The following is a 16,389-nucleotide window of genomic DNA, read 5'->3' on the forward strand; positions in this document are numbered from 1 at the left end:
CCATCAAGGAAGTTGAGGAAAACCTTTTAAGACAATGACACTGTTTAATTCTGGTTCCACCACAAAACCGCGGAGGACAAAATCGCGCTCGACGAAAGCGTGCATTTGACGTCATCACAGCGTGACGAAAACATCGCGCTGTGATCGAAAAATGTAAAAATAAAGCGAAAACCTTACCCTAACCCCCCCAAACCTAACCCTAAACCTAACCCTTAACCTAACCCTAAATCTAACCCTAAACGTAACCCTTAACCTAACGCTAAACCTAATGCTAACCCTTAACCTAACGCTAAACGTAACCCTAACGCTCTAAACCTAACCCTAACCCTTAACCTAACCCTAACCCTTACCTTTATGTGAATCGGCTTGCTTTAATTTTAATTTTATTTCAATTCTTAATTTTTTTCGTTGCGCTGTGATGACGTCAAATGCGCGCTTTCGTCGAGCGCGATTTTGTCCTCCGCGGTTTTGACGGGTCACGTTAATTCTTTTTCTTTAACTTGTTCCTGAATGTAGCCTATTAGTTTTTATTAAAACTCTAAGTATGATCTACCACAAAGACATATAAACTCATTTTGAAAAGACAGATAGTTCCAATTAGTATTTCAGTGTTCTAATTTATTCCTAGGTAGTAGGACTGAATTTTATATTTCTCAAAGTATCATGAAGAAAATATAACAGCTATAATATTTATTATAATAGCTATAATCGGGAGTCAAACTATTTTCCAAGGCACCTGAGGGTAGAACAAAAAGCAATGGGTGGGAACTAAACAAGGAGAGAAGCAACTTCGAACTGAAATTTCCTGACAGTTAGAACAATTAATCAGTGGAACAGCTTGCCTCCATAAGTTGTGAATGCCCCAACACTGGAAGTCTTTAAGGAGATGTTGGATAGCCATTTGTCTGGAATGGTATAGGGTTTCATGCCTAGGCAGTGGGTTGGACTAGAAGAACTCCAAGGTCCCTTCCAATTCTGCTATTGTATTGTATTGTAATATAGCTATTATATTATAATTATAATAGGCTACTGCAATAGTGCAAGTGAAATTGACATTTCCTTTCTGTTCTATTTGCCATTAAAATCCTATTAGCTACTATAGCAGCCCAACTTAAGACTCATCCAACAAAGTACTGTATATGATATTGACAACTATGCAATTACATGCAAATAGGTGAGACTCATTTTGTTCCATAGGTGTCGAAAGGTGTGGAACCTTATTTTAATCTAAGAGCTGTACTTGACCTTTGAACTATATGTGGAAGACATTGAAGCCAAAACAAAACTGTGATTTAATATATTTAAAGATTTTTGATATGATCATTTCTCATATATTCAATAACCTCCCTCTGCAATATTAAAATTTAATAGCAACTGTTGAAACAGGCTTGAGAATTTTTTCTGATATTTAAGAAATTTAGTTAGACATTCTGAATAAATGTATGGCTGTTTTCATAAATATGAACCATGATTTATTTGGATTAGGAGTTGTTGAACAGATACAAAACATAGTCACTATTCTATGAGTCCAGTTGATTTCTTTTTGTCAATTTCTTTCCAAAAACCAGAAAAATGGGTAAACTGCAAAAAAAAAAAAAAAAAAAAAAGGCAAGCCATAGGAAGTGTGAGCTTTAAACTCAAGTTCAATTTCGAATTGTATTTTGTGGAAAAAGAAAGTTGCTGTTTCTTAATTGAGATGGATTTACAAAACCAAAAATTAAATCCAGCTATAAAGTTTATTATTATATACAAACCTTATTTAAAAAGTTGAACTAATCTTCATTATTGGAAGATATGTATTGTCTGCTATCAGAATCTTTCAGAGAGACTTAATTGAATACATCCTAATGTTTTACCAAAAGGTGGATGAGTATTATTATAAAATCTACAGGTAGTCCCTGCTTTACAACCATTCATTTAATGACTGTTCAAAGTTACAAGGGAAAAAGAGATGATTAGTTGTCACACTTATGACCATTGCAGAATCTCTCTGTTACATGATCAATATTCAGGTGCTTAGCAACAGTCACACATTTACCATAGTCTCAGCATCTTGCAATCATGTGATCACCATTTGTGAGCTTCCTATCTGGTCTATGACAACCAAAATCAATGGTATAGCTGGATGGAGGTTGTAAGTTATGGTCATATGATTTCTTGCTTAATGAATACAAGTAATTTGCTTAACAACTGCAGCAAAAAGATCAGAAATTGGTTGCAGTCGTGTGATGCTTCACTTAACAACTGCACGGCTTAACAGCATATTTTCAAATTCCCTATTGTGGTTGTAAATTGAGGACTACCTGTATAGTAAACAAGGGAAAATAAAATTCTCTACAGATATAGCCTTAAATGTTTCAGTAAAAATCAAATAATCATAGAATTTCCTCTCAAATCCGATGGCACCATACTTTTCAGGAATCATAAATTCAATTTGTAAAGTAAAAATTAATTTTTTTGCTATATATAATGCTATTTAGCCAATAATTATATTTTCTTGTAAATTTATTCTCATTTAACAAAAACTAAATCTAAGCCAGAATTGGGAGTATTATGATTTCTGTTCCAACTATCAGAATATATTTCACAATATATTCTAACATATGAGTGATATTAATCAATTATACTATACTGAAACAGGTTTTTCAGTTTCACTGGTTTTTTAAAGCTGATTTCAATCTTTTTTATAAAAAAAATCAGTGAACAAGTAAAAATAATTTCTAACATGCAAGTGATTTTTTAAAGAAAAATAGTCAAGTAAGCCTTTCAACATGAACAATTACATCAATATATTTACAGATTAAATTATACATTTAATCTGCCACAATTCCACTAAGTGGTAGGTGAATCCTGCCTACTATGAGTGTACTATCCTACTTTAACTCTGTAAAAATTTACTGAAATATCTTCAATCTTTCCTAGAACAATATTTTAACACATGGCTAAACTCTGATTTTAAAAAGTAATAAAAGCAATTCATTGGAAGATGATTATTTCCACCTAAAATAAAAGTGCATGTGGGCAACATATTAAATATACACATACTAAATAAAATGGAACAAGTTTACAGCTTCAGCAAAAAGTAGATTTTAATCTTTTAACCACCACTATAAGCATCTTTGTATTTTAACACTTCAGTATTCAGACAGATTACTTATAGTTATCTGCAACTATACATCATTATCAACAAGTATCTAGGTTAATTATATATTCATATATTTACTTTAAAATAAGTGGTGGAAAATCAATGGTATGAATTCAGCTATATTGTTTAATAGAACTGATAAGATTGGATTCCTTTTTCCACATTAGTTTCCTGTTGACCTCTGGTCTGAGTTTCTCCATGGAGTTTCCCAATATCTGAGAGACAAAGGAGGACACTCTTATGAAAGACACTGTTATCAATTATCTTCTTTTTTAGCAAACGATCCCAAAGACTTGTCAAATTCAGCAATTCCCTTGATGAGAACCTTTTAAGCCTGCTTCTATCAGCCCAACTAGATATGTGTTTAGTCTGGATCCAACCCAATATTTTGCAAATCCACTGACATCTAAAATAGCCCTTAAGGTTTTATATCTGTACCTGCCTTTCTTGGAGAGTTCTTACTTGCCATAGATCAAATTAATGAATGCTAAAATTAATGTTACAGATGAAGGTATAAGTTATGCCTACTCAATCTAAAGAAACATCCACAACCATTAAAATCAATGGCTCTTACAAAACAATCTTGAGAAATATTTACTCAAAGCGTATAGGTGTTTATGAGTGAAACCTTCAGTGAATTGTGTTGATTTCAAAAGGATAAGTAAGTATATCTAATGATCTCTGGATTGTGCCTATCAAATAGACATTAATAGCAAAATAAAAAATACAAAACCTTTTTCCATAGATGAAAAAATTCTCTGACATCTATGATGTATAATTTAAAGAACATCCCCTTTTTAATTCTAGTATCCCTTAAGCAAACCCATCATAATCAATTGACAATGAAAATAAATTTATCTCAAATGTAATTGCTATGTGAGCATCCAATTCGAAATGGCAGTAGCAATCAAGTGCAGGAGCAAAAATCACTGCAACATCATTAGCCCTTTGTACAGCCCTGAAATAAACCGCATGTTTTCTATTCAATCACTTAATGGTTTTCTACTGAGCAATCACATTCTAAATACAAATGAAAAAAGTGTCCTTTTTTTCCAAACACCAGTCTTTAATACTGAGATTGATAGGATGAGGTTAAAAGAATAAATCATGGTACTGAACTGATTATTTTGAAGCAAGTGTCCCATCTTTACAGGGAAAAGTGCATTTAGTTCAGCAGCAAAACAGCACAGCATGAAGATATTGTGCTTTGATGCAGACACTCCAGAATAATGGGAGGATGTACAAGGCAAGGCAAGATATAAAACCAGAGTAACATTGTCAACCGACCATAAATTTTACGTATACTGCAGGGTTTCAAAAAAAGACACATTCATTAATTGCACAAAGACCAGGAAAAACCCTTACAATTATTTGTTGCATTTCAGATCCATCATTGACGCAATACTAAATCTTAACAGAACATGATATTTTTTTTACAAATTTGTCACTTCTTTAAGTGAAAAATGTTGCTTATGCTAAATGAGACAACCATAAAATAATTGCTTCTTCAGTATGATATGCTTATAACTGATGAATTCAAAGGAACTCAAGCTTCTGTTGGACTTATTTTTTTTCACGAATTGCTTATATTTTTGCAATAATACGAATCAGTCAATAAAAAGCCCTCAGCAGAAGAATACAACTTGTAGATTCAATAAAACAGAGTAAATCCCATCCCACCCCAATCCAGTGACATACCCTGACTGTAAACATACAAGACCATTTGTTTTAAAACTTAAAATAAGTTAAATGACTTTCCAGAATAAAGGAAAATACAAATAATTCCAATATTTTTTTTGTCACAAAATGTGATCCACAAGGAATTACAAAATAATTTGTGTGACTAAGTTGCTTTTTATCCAACAGGAAAAGGCTTGGTTTAAAAATATTTTCCCTTAAATTGATCAGCAGTTAATTGACATTATTTTCAGTGAACTGGTACCCCAAATTATCCAGATAACCATCAAATTCACTAAAGAAAACTTTAACAAGCATTTATAATGAAAAAAAATCTAAATGGCTATGTTTCCTCTATGAGCAGGAACACATACGTATGGTCTGAAATTTGCCTGTTTTATATTATTTATGTTTTATAATATAATATACAATCTATATATTATATTATATATACACACATACACAATACTAACAGCGCAGTTTGCATTTAGTAGAGTGTATGGGACAATCAATTTTTTATCCACACTGGGCACCATGTAGCCTAGATACTATATACATAATGACACCACAAAAGCCATTTATATTTTGTACATCATCGGGGAAGTTATCAGTCAGACCATGGCTCGATATGGTCCTTGCATTTTGAGAAACTGGATGATAAAGGAAGGTCCACCTGCAACAATCTGAGCTGGAAGGGTACTGAGCGGACAGTTCTCAATGCTCATTATAGATAATTTGCTGCAAAGAGCCAGTTCAAAAGGAAGGCTGTTTAGATGTGGATTATCATTTAGATACAGTTCTTCCAGATTTTCCAGTGTACCTGCAAAATAATGAGAATTTTTGAAACCAAATATATTAATCATAAAATAACAATAAGTGACAAAGAAATTATTACTGGGTTGTTCTTCTGTCCGTTAGCAAGAACAGCAAACATATCATCCTTTGCATCTAAACAGGTTCACTGAATTCAAAGCACATTTCTAAGTTTGCAGCAGTTTTTAATGCTGGCATGAAAAGAGACATTAATATGAATTTAGAAGGGATAAAGCCAATGGTGTGCTGGAACTGGCTTATACTGGCTTATGAGAAGAGATTATTAAATTTTGGGGAATTTGCAAAACATTTGACAGCAGATGTGAGATATAACACCTAGTGTGCCGATCAGTTGTTTCACAGTTAGTGGGACAGTGCAACAATACCAATGAACTCTTATTATATTTCTTCAACAACCTAAAGCCACTTTCCGCTAGAAAAGTATATTTCTTTCCTTACTGACATCCCAACTTTGAAATCTTACTTTAATAGACCATATTAGGACAAATGACAAAAATTTTCAGACTTGCAAATTCTAACTTACATTTTCAAAACATTACAATGAAACAAAATCATGCCTGTGTTTGGGAAACTTGAGGATATTAAGCTGTGCTAAATGCCAGAACTGATATTAAATGAATCTTAAATATCATGATTATTTCACATTCTGTGTGAGAAGTGCAAATTTTTTTCAAGGACTGTTAATTGATGATGCATGATGAGACTAGAAGTCTAGCAATACCAATGGTTTTTTTCCCCTGAAGACTACTACAAATGATGCAAGTTGTTAGCAAAACTACTCATATGCAAAGTGGAAATAAACAGCTTGGCAGGCATAGTAGAACTTTAAAATACAACCTTTGTAGTTCTTACATTCCAAAGATTGATCTTATGAGTGGAAAATAACTTAAATATAATAAATACTGCCAGATGCTGATTTACATTGATATATTTCAGCAACATCTCAACTTCAGCAACTGTGGATTTCATTTCTCAGGATTCCCTAACCATCACCCAATGTTCACTGGGGAATTCTGACAGCTGAAGTCCACACAGCTTAAAGTTGCTGAGGTTGAGAAACACCATATCAGAATACTAGCTTATGGATTTATGGATCTTACCAATTTCTTCAGGAAGTTGTGTAAGAAAGTTTTCTCCCAGCCCAAGATGTGTCAGATTGATAAGGTGACCAATTCCTCTAGGAAGAGTGCTCAATTGATTATTTGTTAGGATCAGCCTCTGTTTAAGGAATATATAATGAATCATAAAATTAATACCTCCCGCCAAAGAATTAACAAAAGCAGGTATCTTTTTATCATTAACACAACAGCCTTTTTCTCCAACTGTCAACAAATAATGGCTTGGGGCTGCATTACTCCAAAATATTATTGAACATGACATATGAACCAGAACTGTCAAATATTCTGTAATCTTTCTCATTTTTTATATATTACTTTATTACTGAGTATAAATTCTTAATTTTTCACCTATAGGGCACTCAAAGCAGCTAAGTTTACAAAAGCACTAAACATGAAAGTAACATAAATTAGAAAAACCTGCTAAAATTTCTGATGAAGAGAAAGGCTTTAATTTCTTTTGTAAGGCTGAAAGTCTGGGATTACATTTTATGCCATTCTATTTTTAAAAATATTTTTTTTACATGTATACAGTAAATGCATTTAATAGGGAGCAATTGAGCATCTTTCTTAATTCTCTTACTTATGTGTCAGGAGGCATTCCCACATAACATAACAGAGTGTGCTCAGCATCAAATGGCAACTAATTTATACATGGCAGTTTTTCTTTAAAAAAAATACATGAAATCCAGTATGGTATAGTGGCCAAAGATACCAGGTGAAAAAAAAAATTGACACAAAGGCAATCAATCAATCAATCAATCAATCAAGAAGGCAGGAAGGTATTTATATACACTTTGAATTGGACAAAACATGCTATATCATGTAATTATTTTACCTGTAGATCTCTAAGGTATGCTATTTCATTTGGCAACAATTCCAGCTTATTTTCCTCTAGATCCAATTCTCTCAGTTTCCTCAAATTTCCAATGCCATGTGGGAGGTTTCTTAGAAGATTATTTGACAAAACAAGAACCTACAATAAAAGTAACAGAACATTTAATGAACTGACAGCTATACATTAAGTAATGGCAGAATTAACTAACTATTTTTTAAAAAATAAAGAGCTAGAGACTGTTCACTATTAAACTTTAATGCCATATTGGCTCCAGCAAATATGACTTGTGAAGTAAATAAATATTCTTTATTGGGCAAGAATGAAGAAAACATTTTTGGGAAACTATACAAGATCTATGGAAGTATCTAGATTTTTACATTCCTGTCAACAGATTTACACACACACACACACACACACACGCACACATATATACACACACACACACACACACATATAAAAGAAACAGACATTGTGATCTCCGGAACTTTAAAATATGTTAGCCACTGCTAACATTGTCAAAGTGTATTTATTTATTTATTTATTTATTTATTTATTTATTTATTTATTTATTTATTTATTATTTATTTATTTATTATTTATTTATTTATAAAATTTATAATGTACATTATTTTATATAAAAGCCATTAAAGAGATACCTGCCTCTATATAATGTTAATCAATTTGGGCATTGCGCATGTGATAGGCCCATCCACCCACCTCCCACCTGTAATTAGCTTTGATGTTTCTACATCAGGCATGTTAATCGATTCTCCTATTCCCTTCCTCCCTTATCGAACATAGCTTAAGGCTGTTCCTCCCCAGGAGATAACTCTGAGCTGTCTGATGTTGATTTAACAGCATTCTCTCTGGCTTCCTCCCATACTTCCTCCCTCTTCTTCTGTTCTGGCACATCTGATATATTAACCAGCTTCATTTGTTGTTTTGCCTGTGATCTTGTAACTGACCCAGTTCGTTCCTCATTGTTCATATCTATTATAGCTTGAGGTAATTCTGCCAGGCTCCTCGGCATTCGACCGAGGCTGGCTATGTCTCATAGTGCATATCTGCATGTCCAAAGGGGTGTGTGTGCTGTCGATCTCCACTCCCAGATAGAGGTTAGTCTCTGCTCATCCTGCTGGATCTTTCCTGGTGCCTGGAAATTGTACCTTGTTGAGCCCTTTGACTCAATTTCCCTCTCTATTTATCCATCACTACTGAACATTCAGAACAGCCTGAAAATGGCTGAAAACGGCCAAAAAACCCAGGCCACACACACACACACACACACACGGATTACTGAACTTGCAGGTTAAGATAATATAATAGCTATATCTTCTCTGTCCTAACATAAAACTAAGTCATAATGTGCACAGCAAAACAACTCTGATGTGAGACAAATCTGGTATAATCCTTCCAAAATTAGGTTGTTTCAGAGTATATTTGTTAGTTTAATTATTAATTATCAATTATCAATAAATATATCAAGATTGGTCAGGTTTATTAGAATTTGTTTAGCTGGTCTTTTATATTCTATTTTTTACCACCTCAAGAGAAACAAGTCCAGATACATCCTCAGGAATTTTGTTGAGCTGATTTGTAGCTAAATTGAGTTCCACCATACTGGTCCATGTCCCAAAATCCAGGGGAAGTGATGTCAGCTGATTGTCCTGCAATTTAACATAATAACATAATAAAAGTTTAAGGTTTTTTTTTTTTTTTAAATTAAGGATAATAAATTGTAAATGATATTCAGTTAAATAGATAAAGAACATAAATGTCACTATATTCTCACAAAGAAATAATCATTACAAGAGTTTGGAGTTGTTTTTTGAAGAAACATTCACAATGCAATTTAGCCAAGGAGAGTATGCATTCTACATCTTCAAAAAAGAAGGCATGAGGAGTATCAATACTGATTCTGAGAAAAGAACCAGTTTAATATAATTGCAGTCTTATCACTCATATAACTGCAACTTGTCTTTGTTAGCTTTTCTACTTTCAACCATCAACAATTTAAATTAAATATGTGCTGCAACAACTTTTAGCTAGATTTAATTAATAAATAACCTAAATACCACTTTAATATTTAATTCATTTGTTTTTAGTTTTAAGCAACAGACATTTCCAAAATGGCAATCTAAGCTTTGTACTTTTATGGAAAATACTCTTGTATATTTGCAACTCCCTAATTTTAACATCATTTATCACTTACGTTACTACATAAGAAAGCCTTGATACTAGTTTTATAAACAATCCTAGGAAAGTTATCCTACAATATCAGGTATACATGGTATCTGGCACAATTTTCTTTGGCTGCACTTTCATACAATATTTTATTTTACACTAGAAAATTCATATTCCTGAAACAAAGCCTCACCTTCATGTTCAGCTTACTTAATACTTTTGCTCTAGAAAAAATTCCAAAAGGAATTTTGTTAATGCGGTTATGTTCCATATTGAGAGCGTAGATAGTAGAGAACTGTGAAGGGCCACCCACAGGGTAAGATTGAAAACAGTTCCTTGCCAGAGTTAGACTAGTCAGATTCACAAGACTGGATAAGAGACCCTGCGAGAGCAAAGTGAACAAATCAAATTATATACTTTATGTACTCTAATCTCTTTGTACGTGAATAGTTACTTTTCTCTTATATGCAGCCTAGCTATCACGATCTGTTCAAAAAGAAATGTCTTTAAGAGTGATGCTGTCTGCTTTTGAAAATACTTTTAATAGCTGTAATGTTTGCATTTCTGACAAGTCATACCATATGTTAGCCATTTGTTAAGCATTTAAGACAACTCAATCTCTGACAGAGTTTACTTTACCCCCTTGCAGACAGGTAAAGTTTTATGAAACAAAAATTAATTAAGTCATTCTCCAGGGGGAAAAATTAAGCTTCAATGTCCCATATAAAAAAGGAAGAGGTGACATGCCACTCTTTTTAATTGTCACGGGATTCTTGTTCCAGTTCTAAGAAATCTGAGGCTACTAGGGAAGGTGTAAACCTTTAGCCAAGGAAAACAGATTATCCTTGCTTGAATTTTAAAATGTATAACTATAAAGGGTGCAGAGATATTAAGCATATGAAACACCTATCATTTATTTATGTCATTTTTAAGGAGAAAATATTATTCACTCCAAATGCAGGGTAGGCTATCCAGCTGTTCATTCCAAAACTACAGTGAAGACCTTGCTTAGCTGACATTCAGGAGATCTTTAATGTTTCCCAAAACTAGCTCAAGGCTATCATACCATTTTGAAATGCACAAGTATTTCGATGAATGTATTTTTGTTAAAAGAATCCCAATATAAACAATTTATGAATAGAGTTGGACAACCACTTTTTCCAGCTAATATTTTAAGACATGTTTACTCGGTGGGCATTTCATCATTAAAAATTTAGTGTTTTTTGCAATTCTGCAGTTTTCTTTAGAAATGCATTTTCTTTCTTCTGCAGCCAAAGTGATATGCTTTAATGGATTACACTACTTCACTAATAAGTGGCTCTTTTCAGCGACAGTTATAAATTATATACAGATCAGCACTTAAAAATGCAAAATTCTATTTGTTAAGAGTGTTTTAGACTGGGAGCCCATTTATAAAGCAATCTGATTTCCAGTCAGTTTCTTTTGTATGTTTAATTACATACACTTAAGTAACTTCCATAATGTTCTTGGGAGGGGACATTAATTACTAAGCAACTTTATCCCATTAGCAAAGTCTACAAGCAATATTTACTTATTCCCAATCAGTTTTAGTATTAATAATTTATATTATATTTGATGGATTTCAGTGCCTTATTTCTAGATCATTTCTTATTCAATGCCAATTCCAATCATTCATATCAACATTATATATCACTTTAAACTGAAATATTAATCCATATTTATTTGCATTATATAGATGTGTAAGTAACTTTACAATTGTCATGTCAGATTTCTTCCCCTTCACATTATTTTTTGTGGAAATTGAATGCAAATAAGTGAATTCACATATCTGTACTTTCTGATTCTGTGCAACTGAACACCCACAAACTGAACAATTACCAGTTCTATTCAAAGAATCATATGTTTGTAACTAAGAAACAAAAAATTATATCTAGGGTCAACAACACAGAGTTCCTAATGCATTTGCAGAATAACCTAGTCAATTCTTGTTTTATATATAATTATTATTTTTATTGATGTATTTTTTTTAAAAAAAATTAATATGAGTAATGCTTTAAAGTGAAGATGATGGGGACATGTCCAATCTCCAGAATAAAGCTGTATTATTTGTAATAATAATATTCCAAAAACTAATTTGGAATAATAATATTCCAAATCTTGGTTTATAATTTGGAAGTATTTGCTGATTATCTTGATTTATTTTAACAAGCATTTAATATTGCCTTTTTAATGTTTTAATGCAATTTGTACATTGTCAAGAAATCTGCATGAAGTCGAGGTCAACTCATGAAGATGATTATAAAGGCTACTAAATTTGAAATTTTTTGTAAATTTGATTTAGTTTCATTTATCACATTTAGAAACTACCTATCTTCCTAACATAGAAACCTTAAGCAGTATAAATCTTTATATCTCAATCATTCAGTGTCTTTTGGCAATGTTAAATAAATCAAAAGCTTCTTCCCTCACGCGCTCCTGTTTACTTTTCAAGATTAAACTAACATAATGAAGCCCGAACAGAATCAAGTATTCATTTTATTAATAAAATAAATAAGCAAATTATGTCTCAGACCTTAATTTAGTATTATAAAATTTATGATGAAGAAGCTTTCCTTTACTTTACTCAAATTGAATAATTTATTTTTATTACAGGAACTCCTACTTCTCAAGTGTCTTACCTCTGGCAAAGTAGAAATAATGTTATTTTCCAAATTTAATTCATCAAGTTTACTGCACTGTGCTAGAGTCCTGGGTATTGCTGAGAGACGGTTATATCTCAGACCAAGGCTTTTCAAAGTAGATAGATTTCCTGAAAACAAAACAAAATATGTAAGAATCTTATGTTTAGAAACTCCTACTAGCTGTATTTATTCTTGGGTAAGGATAAGTCCCTCTTTTTCTTTTATTACTGTTTATTGGAAAAGGCATACACTTTTCACACAAATATATTAACATCTTGAGCACTAGGATAATTTTCTAACATATAAATATACAACTCTAACAAATTCATCAGTATTTCAACAATATTCCATTAGTAAAGATAATTTTCCACCATTGTGCTTTGCTTTCATTTCTGGCTTCCCAGCAATACTTTAAATGCGTAAATCTAAATGCTTTGTTTCTTTTTAATCATTACTGGCTGTCATCACCACAATACTTTAGAGCAATTTACACATTTTTAGATTACAAGATAAGCATTTCCTTATGAGAGGAGGGGCAACATTAATAGCTTTCAAAAGCAGTGAGACTAAAAACCTTACAAGTGAACTTCATACCAAAAGCTAATTAATAAAAGATCTTCCATTGTCTCCTGAAAATTTTTGCATACACAGAAAATTGCTTCTGAGTGTATAGATATCATTTCGTGCAATAATAACTCCTGGGGAAACACTGTCAAAGTAAACTATTTTATGTACAAAAACCTTAGTTTCACTCATGTGACTCAGGTAATAAAAACTCAAGGTATTAATTGGTTTTTAAAAGTGTACTAATGCCAGGTACATTTAGACACACTACCTAAAAATGGTAAATTCTGGAAGCACAGCTAAAATTAGGGGAAAAAAATTAGACCTGCCAGTTCATAGCACAACTTTAACTTTAAAATATGTCTGCAGATAAAAGCTGCACTAAAGCACAGAATACATATCGGTAAATCCCCCCACCCCATTGGGGGTTGGAGAAAGGACAAGCAAAGAAAAAATACACCCAGAATCTTAACAAAAGGATGTTCATGACACATTGAACAGACCTTGCCTATTTTGACTATTTATGACTGGATTGTCTGCCAAGATCACAGATAAAAGTCTAAAATACAAATGAACTAAACCACATATACATGAATATAGTGGAACTTAATTTTAACAGACTAATGGGGAGGAATGGTTTGTTGTTCATAAATGTGCACTAAATATGAAACCATCATTGCAGCAACTTACATCTGTTAAATACAATATTCAAATGGTATCCTTTTAATTATTTGTACAATGAAATAATCACCCAAATGCCATAACCTGGTGCAGTGCATGAGAAGGTCTGCTAAATCAACATTTTGTTATATTGTTTATGCCTGAACTAACTTATCTTACCCTTTCTGTTAACAGGGAATGCTTCAGAGAGTATGGGTAGTAAATTAAAATTAAAAATTAAAGCAAGTATAGAAGGTTTTCCTTCTTTTACATAGTTATTTTACTAACTTTGATTCAATTCACCAAACAATGATGGCAACAATGATCAATATTTATGGGCCCATAAATATATGGGAAACCTATTTAGAATGTAAGAGAAGTAAATGCTAAAATGAATGAATTTATGCATGCATGATTGAATTAATTAATTAATCTGTATTGAAAGAAATGCAGTTATGTCTTAGCTTGACAATTAAAAAAAAAGGAGGATATAATCAACAATGTTCAGATCTAGTGGACTGATAAACACACTTGATGAAAAGATTCAGTGGAAAAGTGGAAAATACAAGAGTGATGTTAATTTCTGTATGAAGGATAGATTCAGACAAAGAAAAGTGAAAGAAACAAGACTAAAAAAGAACAGCCACAGGAACAGATAACTCCATGTAAAAAAAAACTGTTGCAAATGTATGATGAAAGATATTCTATGCTTATGTATACAGAGAAAAAGATAAGTGCAAAGAATGTAGTCAAAGAACAAGGAACAATTTTAAAAGGCACAACAATACTGAGAAAGTTTGATGGGAGTTTAAAAAGTTTCAGAAATGGAGGAAAACAGCCAAATGAGAAGGCTCCACTAGAATGAATGGAATGACAACTAAAAATTATGAGATGACTTGGGGTTACACTGATATGAGGAAATGCTGGAAAGAGTATTGTAGAGATTTGCATAAATGGATGATTTGCAGAGTGGAATCAAAATAAAACAAAATCAAAGTTACTGTCCTTTAGAAAAAGAAATGCTGCTAAAACCCTGAAAAACGCTAACGTTGCAGCTGGCAAAATGTTAAAATATGAATGTGGTTTGTTTATAGTAGTTGTGATGCTTGTTTAACAGGATTGTAAAGCCTTCTCCTATGCCTGGAATGAGAAGAATATAATTACTGTTCTCTTATACAAAGAAAAAGATAATAACAGAACAGAAAACTTACAGACGAATTAGTCTTGCATGTGCTAAGGAAGGTATTTTGTAAAATTCTCACCAAAAATCTATGAGACCTAACAACAAGCAACAATTTGGAAAATTCATTGAAGCCTTATTCTATGGAGGGGATATACAGATCAGATTTTTGTAGTCATTGCTATTTGTGACAAATGTATGAGTGTGAGAATTTTTTTTTTTTGAAAGAGAAATATAGTATAGTTGAAAGTACATATTTGAAAGTTATATATAAATGGTGAAAAATGAGAGCAAGAAGAAGGCTTAGTTCTTGGGCAAGATCATCTACTCCATGTAGTATATTCTTGTTCAAAGTAAGCCAATGGACAGTCATTTTCTGAGGCTCCATTCTTCAGGAGATATATCCAAGGAACCTTCCCAGTTATTGTATTTTTCAGAGTATAAGACACACCTTTTTCCCTCAAAAAAGAGGCTGGAAATCTGAGTGTGTCTTATATACTGAATACAGCATTTTTGGCTTCCCAAAATCACACCCCCGTTTGCAAAAATGGCCATGCATAGCCTTTAGGAGGCTTCCAGAGTGCTGCTGGGGCTGGGGAGGGCAAAAATGAGTGAAAAATGGCTTCTCCCCCAGAGCACTCTATCAGCCTCCTAAAGGCTAAAGGACAAAAAAGGGTCATTTTTGGGAGGTCTGCAGAGTGCAATTTTTTTTAAAAAATTGTCTCTTCAAAATCTTGCTGCATCTTATACTCTGAAAAATACTGTATGTTTTATGTGTTTTTATTTTATTTTAAATTATTTCATTCAGATTGCATTTTTAGTGTGTTTCATTACAAACCATTCAGAGAGCATCAGTTTTTAGACTGTTTTCTTTTTTAAAAAATACATAAGTAAAATCACTTTTTGAGTTGGACATCTCACTTTCCTGGAAGCATATGCTTTTCTGTTCATGAAAATTAATATTTCCTTCACTAAAGTCTTAACATAATTACAAAGAAGCCATCACCAAGGAAAAGTTTCTACCTCAAAGAAGAGAGACATGTTTAAAAATACAAGTAATATTACAATTTCAAAATCATTTACATAAAATATCAAGTAATTTTATTACTATTACCATATTAACTGTATCAAATATTATATTTGCAATACATGGGAATGAATATGGGATCTATATATTTATCATAAATACAAAAATAAATTGATTCTTGTTCAGAATGAAAGGAGGAAATGATAAAGTATAAAACAGGTAAGTATCTAGAACAAAACAAGCAAAACAAAACACCAGAGAAATAATACTTTAAAAAGTGAGTAATATCCCTAACCCTAACCCTAACCCTAACTTATATACCCAAATCCTAACTTTGGATATATCTGAATTTAACAATTCTAACCAATAAAACAATCCTTCTATATTGAAAAAAGAGAGGGTGCCTAAATGACTTTTCATGCTACTTGCTTCTCATTGCCTTATGTTTACTACATACTATCTGTGACAACTTCATTAAGGCTGCGAAATGGCTTATTGTTTG

At 32.3% G+C, this 16,389-nt stretch overlaps 1 protein-coding gene across 5 annotated transcripts in view; it reads right to left on the bottom strand.

The window, feature by feature from the left end:
• Window positions 1-1,857: 1,857 nt before the first annotated feature.
• SHOC2 (SHOC2 leucine rich repeat scaffold protein) overlaps window positions 1,858-16,389 on the bottom strand; it is an 85,951-nt gene continuing 71,419 nt past the window's right edge. For all 5 annotated transcript variants that reach the window (XM_032225357.1, XM_032225354.1, XM_032225356.1 and 2 more), the window contains exons 4-9: window positions 12,454-12,584; window positions 9,987-10,175; window positions 9,154-9,276; window positions 7,610-7,747; window positions 6,757-6,874; window positions 1,858-5,642 (exon numbers count right to left, since the gene is read on the bottom strand). In XM_032225357.1, coding sequence (XP_032081248.1) covers window positions 5,434-5,642; window positions 6,757-6,874; window positions 7,610-7,747; window positions 9,154-9,276; window positions 9,987-10,175; window positions 12,454-12,584 — 908 coding nt within the window. In that variant the 3' untranslated portion in view covers window positions 1,858-5,433. The remainder of the gene's footprint in view (window positions 5,643-6,756; window positions 6,875-7,609; window positions 7,748-9,153; window positions 9,277-9,986; window positions 10,176-12,453; window positions 12,585-16,389) is intronic.

The sequence above is a fragment of the Thamnophis elegans genome, chromosome 10, assembly GCF_009769535.1.
Source record: "Thamnophis elegans isolate rThaEle1 chromosome 10, rThaEle1.pri, whole genome shotgun sequence".
Taxonomy (NCBI): domain Eukaryota; kingdom Metazoa; phylum Chordata; class Lepidosauria; order Squamata; family Colubridae; genus Thamnophis; species Thamnophis elegans.